General features: G+C 41.9%; 1 protein-coding gene across 10 annotated transcripts in view; it reads right to left on the bottom strand.

Annotated features, from left to right (window-relative positions):
• The window catches only part of LOC114550835 (mitogen-activated protein kinase kinase kinase kinase 4), a 39,075-nt gene that overhangs the window by 25,927 nt on the left and 316 nt on the right, over window positions 1–12,832 (bottom strand). For all 10 annotated transcript variants that reach the window (XM_028571736.1, XM_028571737.1, XM_028571744.1 and 7 more), the window contains exons 2-3: window positions 12,452–12,517; window positions 507–563 (exon numbers count right to left, since the gene is read on the bottom strand). In XM_028571736.1, coding sequence (XP_028427537.1) covers window positions 507–563; window positions 12,452–12,517 — 123 coding nt within the window. The remainder of the gene's footprint in view (window positions 1–506; window positions 564–12,451; window positions 12,518–12,832) is intronic.

Below are 12,832 nucleotides of genomic sequence, written 5' to 3'. Positions count from 1 at the left end.
CCCAGTAAAGCCTGTTATTTGTGCATGTGTGTGTACCTCCATTATTATTATGGTTGTGTGGGTGGTTGGCCCTGCTGGCCTTCACTGCTATTCTGAAACCTTTTGCTTTGTGTTTCTGCATATGTGCATGTGTGGTTGTGTGTGCGTGTGTTCGTTCTCTCATCTGCAGACAGGACCTCCCACAGCTGAAGGCAGCCTGCTGGCCGCTAAATGACGCACTTCACTCAATAAGCATCCTGTTGCCTCTACCCCTCCCCTGCTGTTTATTATGGGGGGTAGGACTCATTACAGAACGTGGCATTTTCTCCTCTGTAAGCTCAAAAACATTTAGACGTCATCTCCAATGGAATGTCTACCGATTTAAATATTAACCAGACAATAAGAGCAAAGACATATGAAATACATCCAAGAACTTTGTTATTAGTTCATTTTCTATCAAGCATACCACTACTGCACATGCTTACATTGTGATGTCGAAGCTGGAACAATCTATTGTTTAGCCTTACCTCTGTGACGTCCATGACTTTGATGGCAGCCAGCTGTCCAGTCTTGACGTGTCGTCCCTGTGAAGAGAAAACGAGGTGAGCATCCACACTCCACTTGGCAAACTCATCGTACTCTTATTAACGCTCAACTAGGTGATGATCAATGAACTAAGGAAGTGTGTGCACGTGTGACTGACAGAAACACAGAATGTAAACTCAAAATACAAAAGACACGAAAGGATTTGATGATTAATTACTTGATTGTGGTAAGCAGCAGTACGGTGCCACCATGATGAATCTCACACTACGTAGGTCGCATGAGATTGGGCGTCAGTGTCGTCTGTCAATTCCTAATAATTTATTGTTTTTCTTGTAAAAATAAAATAAAAATCCCAGACATTTGGTGGTTTCAGCTTCTAAAATGTGATTTGTTTTATGCCATTGTAAACTGAATATCTTTGGGGTTTAAACATAAATCCAACTGTTTAATTGTTCTCATTAGAGATTACAATCTCAAGCCCGATGTATCCCACGGTATAAGTAAACTTGCTATATACAGTACATACGACAGATGAGCATATTTTTCCAAAGCTATATAGTCAACATTCCCAGACTTCTCTGCTCTCCTAACACCCTAATACCACTCCTTACATAAACAAAGGACCGAAATAGAGGCCTCTCTACTACCCCTCCCTCCCATCCCCAACCCCGAAGAGGAGATAAAGCATGGGACTTTTTTGGGAGCCTGCCCAATTGGGTATGGGTATTCCCCTTCTGACTCTTTAGGACAACACTGCAGTGATAGCGCTGCTGTGTCTCTGCAGCAACCGTATCGGAGACACATACATCAATACACTGTACAGACCTCGTGGCTACAGGAGGAGGACATGAGTAAATGCACATTCAGACACACATATGGACATCCCCACAAACACCACCATCATCATCTCAGCCAGTGCATTCCACAGTCAATTGAAAGTGTATGGATTATGACAATAAAAGCCATGCTAGCTTAGGGGCCCCTGTCTTTTCACTGGGCAGGAGAGGGGGATGAGAGGGACACTTACAATGCCTTTAATCCTCTCCACTTTGATCCCAGGGGTCGCCACTACAAAAACAGTGAAGCTGACATTATGGCTGTCAGCTCCCCATGTACCTGCTGCTCGTGCTGATGCAGCCTCCTTTGCTAGGTACACTGGTCACAGGTGTTACCAGGAGGAACTCAAGACGTCATCAACCTCATCCCTATGCCTTAAGTGCACTTGTACACCTTCAGTGAAAAGCTGACTGGTGGTCATGGGATTTACGAAATAAACTAATTAATTAGACTCTGAAGGTCTGGTAGCTATTATTTAGTATTGAAACAATCAGTGAATTCATTAATTAGTCAATTAGTTGGACAGCAGGAAATTAATTTGAAACCACTGTAATAGCTAAAGCAAGCCATTGTAACTTTTGACGGAAGAAATGTCACATCCTCCTTCTTACAAATGAAAAGTTTATAGGCAATAAAACACAGCCTTGCTGATTTACACACACACACACACACACACACACACAGTATTGAAAGCATAATGCTACTGCATAAATCACCATTTTGTTTGTAGCAACAAACCCCAAACAGAGTCAACACTGCCACAACATTTTCTCTTATGACGGGAATCAATATTGCTTAAAAGACAATTCCGGCACAAAATGAACCTAGGGGTTAATAACATTTGCGTACTGAGTCAAACGTTCTATGGGACATGTTTTCATGCTAATCAAATGCGTCTCTAGCTTTAAACAAGCTACCACAAACCGGTGGTTAGCTGCTAACGCTAGCTTTCGGAGCACATGGTAAATCGCTATTTTATACCACTAACAAGGCTCAAAATAGCACCACACTTAAACAGTAGCATAATGAGGGTCCATACATGTAAACCGAAGCATTGAAAACGTTGTAAGTGTACAGACAGTTTAATAAAAAGAGATTATAAAGACAGTAGCGTTCATGTTTACAAGCGGGCGCCATCTTGGAAAACAGTCATGAGCAGTCAAATCACTGACGCTGTGTTTGAGCTATGTTACTGGTTACACGGCGTTTGTCGATCGACTGCTCATGACTGTTTTCCAAGATGGCGCCCGCATGTAAACATGAATGCTACTGTCTTCCAGCCCGCACCAGGTGTAAACACTGCACCTGCAGAGGTAAATGGTGTAATTATCAGACAACTGCTTTCCCTTTCTCAATCTTAAAAACGTGTAGAAAGAAAGGAGGTCGGAAATTGTAGAATCTAGACGCCAATTGTGTCTCTGCACTTTTTCAACTGTCCTCCTTTAAGCACGACGGCTTACTCTGAATTTCATCCAGATATCTGTGGGATACAGCTCACAAACACTAACAATACCATTCATCTCTCTTTTTGGCTGTAATTAAACCAAAGCTGGTAATTGTACAGTTAACAGTGCCTAAATAAATGTGTGTAAACCTATTAAAGCCTAACAAAAATGTATGTTTACATTGGGTTTATTGGTGATTTAAAGATTCATCATTTGAAATAGATAGCAGGAGATGAGGATATGAATGTGCTACAATTCCTTCTCTGTAAACCTGAAGACATTTCAGTCATATAAAACACAAATATCGCTCAGCTTGTGGGTGGAGATAGGGTTATCTAGGCCACAAGGTTATTGCATTATACCACAAAACAACTGGGTTGCACAACATAAGCATGTGAGAAATGAGATGTGTGGCTGGATTACAAACAAGTTTCTTGACATGCTTAATCCCCTCATTTCATCTATCCTTTGTCCCTGGAAAAGAGGGAGAACACTGAGCAGTTACCTTGGGATTGACACAAAGCTGAACAAGTAATTACTAATGCTGTGAATCAGCACAAATTAAAAACAATTTTTGGAGAAAGGATGTTGCCAAATATGCTCAATAGATCTTACAAATCTACTATTAACTAGCTTATTCTAAGAGGGACTGGCAAACAAAATGATGGAATGTGCCAAAGTCAACACCAGATATTTCTCATCCAGACTGTAAATTAAGCATTTTTTAAATTACAGCTACAGCAGTAGATTAGGGATATGACTAACAATTATTTACATCATCCATTAATTTGCAGAAGATTTCCCCAATTAAAAAATAAAATAATTTGTTCTTGTTTTGTCCAACCAACAGTCCAAAACTCATACTATCACATCAGACAAAAAAAAGCAGCTACTTCTCATAAGACAGAGGCTGAAGCTGCGTAATATTTGGCATTTTAGCGTGAAAAATGTATAAATGATTAATCACTTACCAAAATAGCTGTGGCTGTAAATTTAAATGTGGACTTTTAATCTTGACCAAGTCTTGACCATCCTTTAACCAAAGATTTGTTTACAATTGTGCCTGACCAATGGTTTATTTTTCAGGCCAATACAACTATGATATTTGAGAGTCTAGCAAATCCAATAGTGTGACCATGATCAAACATATTTTTGGCATTTTTATCATGCAATTTAAAATATTTACTTATTGGCTGATATAACCGACATATCTGTGATTAGCTAAGATAAGCAATAAAAGCATCATCAATACTGGATTTTTTAGGCTGATTCCAACAATATATCACTCAATATTCATTGACTTTCTTCGTAAACAAAGACTTTATTTTTTCTTTTTAAAATAAGGATATTGCACTAGGCACTGAAACCATGCTCCCACGTTTAAGCATGTATCTGGCACTCCTTTGCATTGGTAGGGAAGGATTCTACAATAACTACACTACTATTAACTTATTACAAATATTGGTGAGCGCTTTTAGTCCTCTAAGCCATAAATTATGCCCTTCTCGAGCATGTTTTTTTTAAAGATTATTTTTTGGGCATTTTTAGGCCTTTATTGACAGGACAGTTGAAGAAATGAAAGGGGAGAGAGAGGGATGGGGAATGACATGCGGTAAAGGGCCGCAGGTCGGAGTCGAACACGGGCCCGCTGCATTGAGGAGTAAACCTCTATATATGGGCGCCTACTCTACCAACTGAGCAAACCCGGGCGGCCAGCACAAGGATATTTAATCATTAAGCGTAACAATGCATAGAGCAATGACTGACTTAAGAAAGAAAATGCTCTGAGGCACTGAGCTATCACTCAGTCCTCCCTGGCCTCCATCTCCACTCCTCCATCACAGCTCCTCTTAACCTTGGCCAGATGTGCTGCTGGCCTCTCTCCAGCTCAGCACTAAACCACTGACTGACTTACTGCCTTTAGAGCCTAGCCTAGACATTAAGTTAAAATCTACCCAAAAACTAAATATTCTGTTAACAACACTGGAGAAGAAATCTAACTCTAACTAGCTCTAATTGGCTACTCTATTAAACTGAGTGCTGACATAAGGGGTTTGTAGAATTTGAATGTTGTCTATTAAATGAGCATTATTTCATGAATAAACTTCAAACTGTACCAGTTAAAGCAAAATACATAAATCAGGTGTTGCCAAAATGTTTTAGCTTACTCTACCGTGATCTTAAACTGTTTATATGTATATATAAACAGTTTAAGATCACGGTTAGGAAACCAGTGATTTATGTTTTAGGGTGGATTTTCACTTAACAGAAGTGAGCAGTAAGGCCGGGTACACACTGGATGCGCCGCGCGAGCGTGTCAGCTGCATGGCGTGTCCGTTTTTATTTCGGCTCCCATGTTAACAGGTTAGAGCTTACACACTGCCTGCGTGACGCGCGTCTCAGGCGAGGCTCGAGCCACGCCGAAAACGCGTGCATGCTAGAAATAGAACCAACGCCTATTTTTTAAGCAACACACAAGTGTGTTAGAAGCGTTTCCAGGCAAAATAGAATAGGAAAAGATGTTTATATGTCGTTTAGACACAAATACATATTAATAAGTTACATGTTGATGTTTGAAAGTCTCTAGGTTTTGATATAAATGTAATTTAAAAAAAAATCGATTTTCTAATATTGCACCTGTCAATACAGGACAAAATATTCTGTAGCCTATTTTGCCGTCAATACTGCCGATGTTGTCTTTGCTGTAATCAAATCAGTATATATTTATGTTTAACATGGTATTTCATTTTATCAATGGAAAACATACTGGGAAACATAACATACATGTGTCCAGACAAGGCTAGCAGCAGCAGCAGCGCCGCGTCAGACATGTTTCTGGTGTGTAAAGACATAGAAAAATCCATGCAGCTGACACGCAACAGAAACGCCACGCAGGCAGTGTGTAACCGGCCTAATGCTCAGCAGTATTGTCAGTGGTCTGCACACAGAGTCGGTGTGGACAAACGGGGAATACTGTTTCTTTCTTCACAAGGCTTGTATCCTCTGCATCCTGATTGACCAGAACGCAAAGAACCTCTCCCTCCCTATACCTTTCACATTAATGTAAGATCAATCACACTTAGCAACTACTTCAAAATGCTGGCTGGCTTTCTAAGCAGGTCAACCTACTTTTCCCCCACCCACCAACAAGAAACTTGGCTCACGCTGCCATTGCACAACAGAGTGCTGAAATTGAGCGACATGCGTTTTAACTAGCCATGTAGGTGCAAAACAAACTTGGTTTCATATTATTAGTTCACGCAGCAAGGGAGGGAGAGAACTACTGGGTGCCATGGTTTGGTTCTTCAAAAAGGTCACCGGTGGGAATGTGTGCATCGTGGGGTGTGAGCTGGTAGGGCTGTGGTAATGAGGGATGGATGACCCCCCCACGCAGGGTCATGTGAAGATCTAAGTTGACATTTGAACTGGCAGAGTGAGTAGGTGGGTGGACAGAAGGTGATAAATAAGCTGGTCACAACCTCCATCTACCTTGGGAAGCAACGATCCAAAAGGCATATAAACACAAGTCTTGAGTACACAAATAGATGCACACTTCTTGTGCCTACGCCTTCGACAACACACACGTCAGGTGAATGTCGGGGAAAGAAATGATCAATCGGCAGTAAGCAGCAGCACATGAGAGCCAGGGCAGTGCCTGGCCCCTGCCTCTCTGGGCTCTTCCACTTTATACTGCTGCATTCCAGCACACTGACCCAATTCTCTCTCTCTCTCTCTCACACACAAACACACCCCCTCCCACCCCCCCACCCGGCCCCATGCTGCCTCCACTCCAGCACTCTCCAGAGAAGTAAGGATGGAAGAGGTGGCCGAGACAAAGAAAGAAACAGAGATGAGACTGGATGGAGAATAAAAGCCAGGAAGTGAGCGGAGAGATGAGGAGAGAAGCTGGGAAAAGGGAAGGATGATGTGTGAATGGGAAGAGCAAGCACACATGGAAAGATAAATCTCAAAACAGGAGGCCAGCTGATGACTGTGACTGTACATCTATTGATCACAGTGCAGTAGTTGGCTACTGTAAAGGATCAAAAATGCATGTTGAAGCCTTGGCTATACAAAATTTTAATATTACACTCACAGGGTGTTAAATTAAGAATCGGCCAGCAACAAAATGCCGTAAATGATAGCTGTAATTGATAGGTATATCTATTTCACATCAGGTTTTTAAAGCAGGGAAAGATGCAAAAGGGATTCTCACTGTAAGAAAAACTACCTTTAGCCCAGGTATGTCGTCATTAAAATGACAAACTAGAGGACGAGCGGTTGTTTTGGAAAGGGTTTTTAATTCAACTGCATGTGGTAGGAATCAGAGCAAGTTGAGTGGGTCTAAAAAAAAAATAAAAAATGAATTTACTCTTTTATTCCATTTATGATTTGAGCTGGGATCTGTTTGTCCCAGCACATTAGCACATTAAAACAAGAAGTGGTCTTGAAGAGAAAAGAAGCCGTCAAGAAAAGGCGCTGGGGAAAGACAGGCAAGAGACTGTCTGGTCTTGCCAGTGCCTTTGTGTCTCATCTCAACAACACTCGAGTAATGAGGTTTCTCAATGAGCTTCACACAGACAGTGGCATGAACACACTCACGGACCGACAGACACAGAGAGTTTTGTTCAGGCAGCGTGGCCAGTCAGGGGACTTTGTGGGTCTTGTGACACCCATTAGGGAGAGGGTCACTGTGGGGGAGACGGGGGCTAAATAGATGCATACTGTGTCAGCTAGAGAGGATGCAGAGTGGAAGAGTGTGTGTTTGAGTGTGTGTCTGTTTCAACCTGAGATTAAAATGTTTCACACATACTATTCAGCTTTTTCAAAAGAGCACAAACAAATGTATTTGCTAGCCTGTGTGCGAACGGTGATAATAGAAAAAGAGTGCAAGTGTGACTCAATATGGGAACCTGGCCCCCTGCTGCAGCATGGGTGACCCATTCAATACCCCCTGATTCTGACCTAAAAGCTACACAGCCATTCAGCAGCCAGGCTCCCAGGACCTTTACCAATGAGCTCTAAACAACAGTTCATTCATTAGGCAAGCCTGACATCTAATACACTGCTCTGCAAGTAACAAGTCATTAATAGGGTTAAATCCTGTAAAGATAATTTGACTGGCAAAATAGTCACACATCACTGCATATTAAAACATAAATAATCACAAGGCTTCTGCTAGATTCTACTAGTGTACTTCAAATTTATCATAGTGATTGACCAATACTGGATTATTAACACTGATGTCTAATAATCCAGTATCAGTCAGGCTCAGCTGGACATGGCTTGGCTCTGTCTTGCTGAGGCTGGATACTTCCCAGACACTGGCAATGGGGTCCATGGGGATTAAACTGTCAGACAACATCTCCCGCCCCCTTTACAGTGAGCCAATGCGCCAACATGGCATCGCTGATTTGGAAGTCCAATCGGAAGCATCGGTCACTTGTTTGCAAACTGCATTAAGATCCCAGCACCGGCCTATTTGATAAAAATCCACAATTTGAACAAACATTCAAAGCACCTTGCTGCTTTGATTGCTGATCACTACTGCACTGGGGTAAGCACCAGTCCCACCCAGCACCATATGGCACTGGTAGGAGAGGTTCAGCTCCCTCCTCAGCCGCAGCTCACACCCCTTGTGCCCATCAGGCATAGCTAGCCCCCAGAGGAGAAAGAGCTACTTGTCCTGAGGGCAGGGGCGAGGCTGCCCCTAAGGTTGGGGGAGAAAACAAAGGAAGGAGATGAGAGGACAGTACTGAGAGAGGAGGAGCTGCTGAGCTACAGAATTAGCATGCTGGAGGAAATTTGTCTTTAACATATGATATTAGTGTGTTTTTTTATGTAGTGCATGTGCACATAAAAAAATTATTCATCTTTCCATTGGATTCTTATGCTTGTGGTGAGTATTCAGCCAAATGGCCTTGCTGGTGACTATGAATAGACCCCCCCCCAAGACAATTCACCATAAATTTTAACCATTAGACAAACACATACAAAATTGCGTATTTTTGCGATGATAAAACCTGAATATGGCACAGAGAATTATGTTGTATATAATTTGTCTAAAAAGGCAAAGATATCTATGTGCTCAGTTGAGATCTGGTGTTTTACCTTTGACTGTTGAAACAGGACGATATGTTAATGTGGAAGAAGAAAAACGGTTGTCTGTCATGTGTTGTCTGAATGATATAGAAAATGAGTTCCATTTTATTTTCTACTGTCCTTTTTATTGTGAACTCTTTGGTTAGTAAGATAAAAGCAGATATTGATTTGGTAAATATGGATGATGCTCAAAGACGACGATGAGATGGCTGTTCACATGTGAAACGTATAAATTAGCCAGTTATCTTGAGAAAGCCTGGGAAAGAAGGAAGGAAAAAAGCTCTTTACCGAGATGATCCGTAGATGAGGATGTGTTGTTTGTATTATGTGGGTGTTTGTGTGGGTGTGTGTTGTGTGTATGTATATGTACGTACTTTTATTCATTTATTTCTCCGAATGATTTGTATAAAATGATAAATAAGTTTGTGGTGTCTTGTAATCCCATGTGGGATGGGCCAAATGTTTGGCATGCCACAGAAATAAAATTTAACTAACTAACACCCGCATGCACATGAAACATAGGGACATGACGGTATGAAAATAATGGTGGCACAGCCTTGGCACACCCCATGGATGCATAGCAGGCATGGAGGCAGGTCAGCAGGGGCTCTGGAGCCTCAGGCCTGACTATATATGGCCATTCTGTAGAGCAGAGGGAATCTTCCCTGCATACCACGCACAATTTGAGGAATTATGTCTTTTTCTATGTTATCATTACTCTCTCTCTTTTTTTTACTCCTATATCCAGAGTAAGTGAGGCACCTGAGATACTGCGCCAGAGAGTCTCTAGTGCAAGTGCAGTGATTTCAAAGAGTGTGGATGGAAATGCATTATTTTGAAACAACTAATGTATAGTGTAATGCTTCCAGTGGATAGTTATTTGCAACAAACATGGAGGTAGAGATCATTCACTGCTTTACAGCGCAGCATAATCTGGTTAAAACACTGGTATAGGTTGCAGTAAATTCTTTTGCGGCCTAGTTTTTAGCACAAGAATATGACCACAATACTTTTTCTAATTAATGAATAATGATAATACTGTACACAAAGGTGATCAATCTGTACATAGATCCAAGCTCACATTCCGATAAACCAGCTGACCAAAGCAAAATTTTAAAAAAGTGCTTTTTGACCATCAGTCAAATTCTGCTGTGCTGTGTTTTCTGAAGTTGACTTTAATCTGGCACCTCTCCAGGGGCAACGGCTGCCCACTTGGCACAGAGTACAGCTAGAGAGCCTGCAGCACAGCATGGCCACAAGAACCTTGACATGGCATTTCAGGTCTTAGAGAAGAGCTTGGTTCTTTAATTTTCTGGGTAAAGCTGCAAGTGGTGCAACACAGCAGAGATATAGAAATATATTTTTTGTGGGATCTGATCCTAGGCCAGCAGCAACAGGTTTTAATTAGGTCTATAGTTGAGTTTTGTTTGAAATATTTCTATTTCTATTCTGCTGTGGAAATAAGGAGGATCTGTTTTTCTACACCACCTTTGTGTGATTTTTTTTTAAACCGCACGAAAAACTATTCAAAGCATAAGTCAGCGAAAGCTTGCAAAACAAATAGGCTTTTCTCCATATATTATCATAGCGACAATAGAAATGAATAAATAAATAAAAACTGCACTTCTACACTTGACATTTGTGAAAACCAACTTTAAAGTCCATATTTATCAAGATGAGACATTCTACTACATATAGTCCGCCTTAAATAATAAAAAAAAAAAAAAAAAAAGCCAAAGGAAAAATGTCTCAAAGGAATCAAAAATCACCGCAAATCAAAGAGTACAGAAGCTTGGTCACATTGTGTGATCTAAAAGGGCCTTGCAATCTGTGACCAGGTGCTTGATAAAGCAGAAAAGGCCTCAGAGGGTAATGAAACTCCACCCCGTTTTCAGTTGGGAGGCTGTTGTGATTATTTAGTCGGTTGGCGTTTGAAACCCTGCAGACAAACTCCTCCTTTCTGTGGATCTAACTCACTGACGGACTGAGAGACCCAAAGAGTGGGTAGACAAACTCAGCTTTGTGAGAGTGGTGGGCAGGTTCTGTGTGGAACTGGACAGCTGCTCTTCTACCAATTGCAAACACCCCCCTCCTCCTCCTCCACCACCGCTACAGGCCACATGGCCATTCAACTGGTTAACATGACAGTCAATGCAGTGACCGACAGCTGATTGGAAGGCTACTGCAGCAAGCTGTATTGGGCTACAGTAAGCTATAACTTCGCTATAGACGGTTTGGCTTAGCTCATTCAGGCTGTTACAACCATGTCCTTGTGTTAACTGCAGGCTAATCTGACAGCCCTCTCTTGTACAAGCTCCATTCCCACACAGCAGCACTCGCAAATAGAATTAGCATTGGACAGTGAATGGAGCGAGAGATTAAAAGGGACAAAAAGAGGGAGAAGCAGTAATTCTCTGTCCCATACGCCCGGCTCAAAACCATCTGGTGGCAAGATAGCACGCTGCATCACACTTCCTAATGACAAGCATCCGCTCCTTCTCTCTACGCTGCGCAGGGCTGATTTCAGGTGTGGCAATCATGCACACAGATGGGTTCGCTCTGCGAGTTCAGGCGGTGGAGACCCTGGAAGTTCACTGCACTAGGGGATTGAATGCAGGTCACTGGAGCACTGTGGGCTGTCAGAATTAAATACTCAGCTTAGCTTGCTGCTAAGTGCACAAGCAAATTGATGTGTTTTTTTTTTTTTGGGGCTAGTCTGCTTCTACTAGCCTATTAACAGTATGCACCGAGCTTAGCAAACTAGAAGTCTCCTTAACATAAAGGCATGTGGTAAATGTCATCTTACAGTGTAGCAGCAGGGAACAAAATGGAGCCTCCTGACTAGCTAGCTGCATCAATAACAATACTAGGAGGCCCATTGCAACATTAGGCAGATGGACAGATGTGTCTCCAATCCAAGGCCATCCCTCCATCAAACACATTGACCACATCTTTGACTTCTACACTAGCACCCGCTGTGTGTCTCTCTCGCTTCCTCCTTGGCAATGTCTTTCAACAGCCGCAATGTTAATTTTCAACAGAGAAATGTGACACCAAGAGCAGATGGCCCGGAGTGGGATTCCCATCCACTGAACTGGAAAAGTCCTGATTTAAACAGGATATGAAATTTGGTTTTAAAAAAAAAAAAAAAAAAAAATATGTAATGAGCTGCAGACAGAAACGTGAGGCCAGCAGGATTAGTCTCATGACAGATATCGTTCCTCCATCCTTGCCTCCTAACCTACTTTTAAGGCAGGTGATGCATCAGACACTAGACTGTCTGATTCACTCTTTACACACACTTCCAGCTAAACAATGATCGGACTTATATCAAAACAAACTGCCCTCACTGGAAACTCTAAGATTACATCTCTGTTTCTTTCAGGTTAACGTTAATCATCCATGATGTGGTCTGATTGCACCATCTGAAAGACATGTTTTCTAAATGTCAGTTTCTTTGTTGATGGGGGGGTGGAGACATTGGCAATCCTGAGCATTCACAGTGAAAACACGACAGGCCATGCACTGCGCCTCCAACCAACCTTGTATACTTGTCCATAGGTGCCATTTCCAACTACCTCCACCAATTCAAATATCCCAGCTGGATCCTGAAAAGAAAAAGACAGAAAGACGATTTAGTGTAAATAAATAGCAATTTATAATGTTTTTTTTTGTACACAACATGGTCCACTGTGAGCCAGCTGTTGCGCCCTGGTCTACCCTACATGCCAAATGCATCTCGAACAAAGGAAAACCAGACACTGGCAACACCTCGCCTTGGCTCAGCGGTCATTTTCAATACTTCAGCTCCAACAAGAAGGGACATTTGAGAATAGTTTAAAACTTGCTCGTGCTAGTCAGACTGGGGGACATGTGTTTAATCGAGCAACGTGAAATAAAAGATAGCAAAACAACAAAAAAAA

The sequence above is a fragment of the Perca flavescens genome, chromosome 24, assembly GCF_004354835.1.
Source record: "Perca flavescens isolate YP-PL-M2 chromosome 24, PFLA_1.0, whole genome shotgun sequence".
Classification (NCBI taxonomy): Eukaryota; Metazoa; Chordata; class Actinopteri; order Perciformes; family Percidae; genus Perca; species Perca flavescens.
The sequence above is the reverse complement of the archived record's forward strand: the minus strand, read 5'-3'. Positions and strand labels throughout refer to the sequence as shown.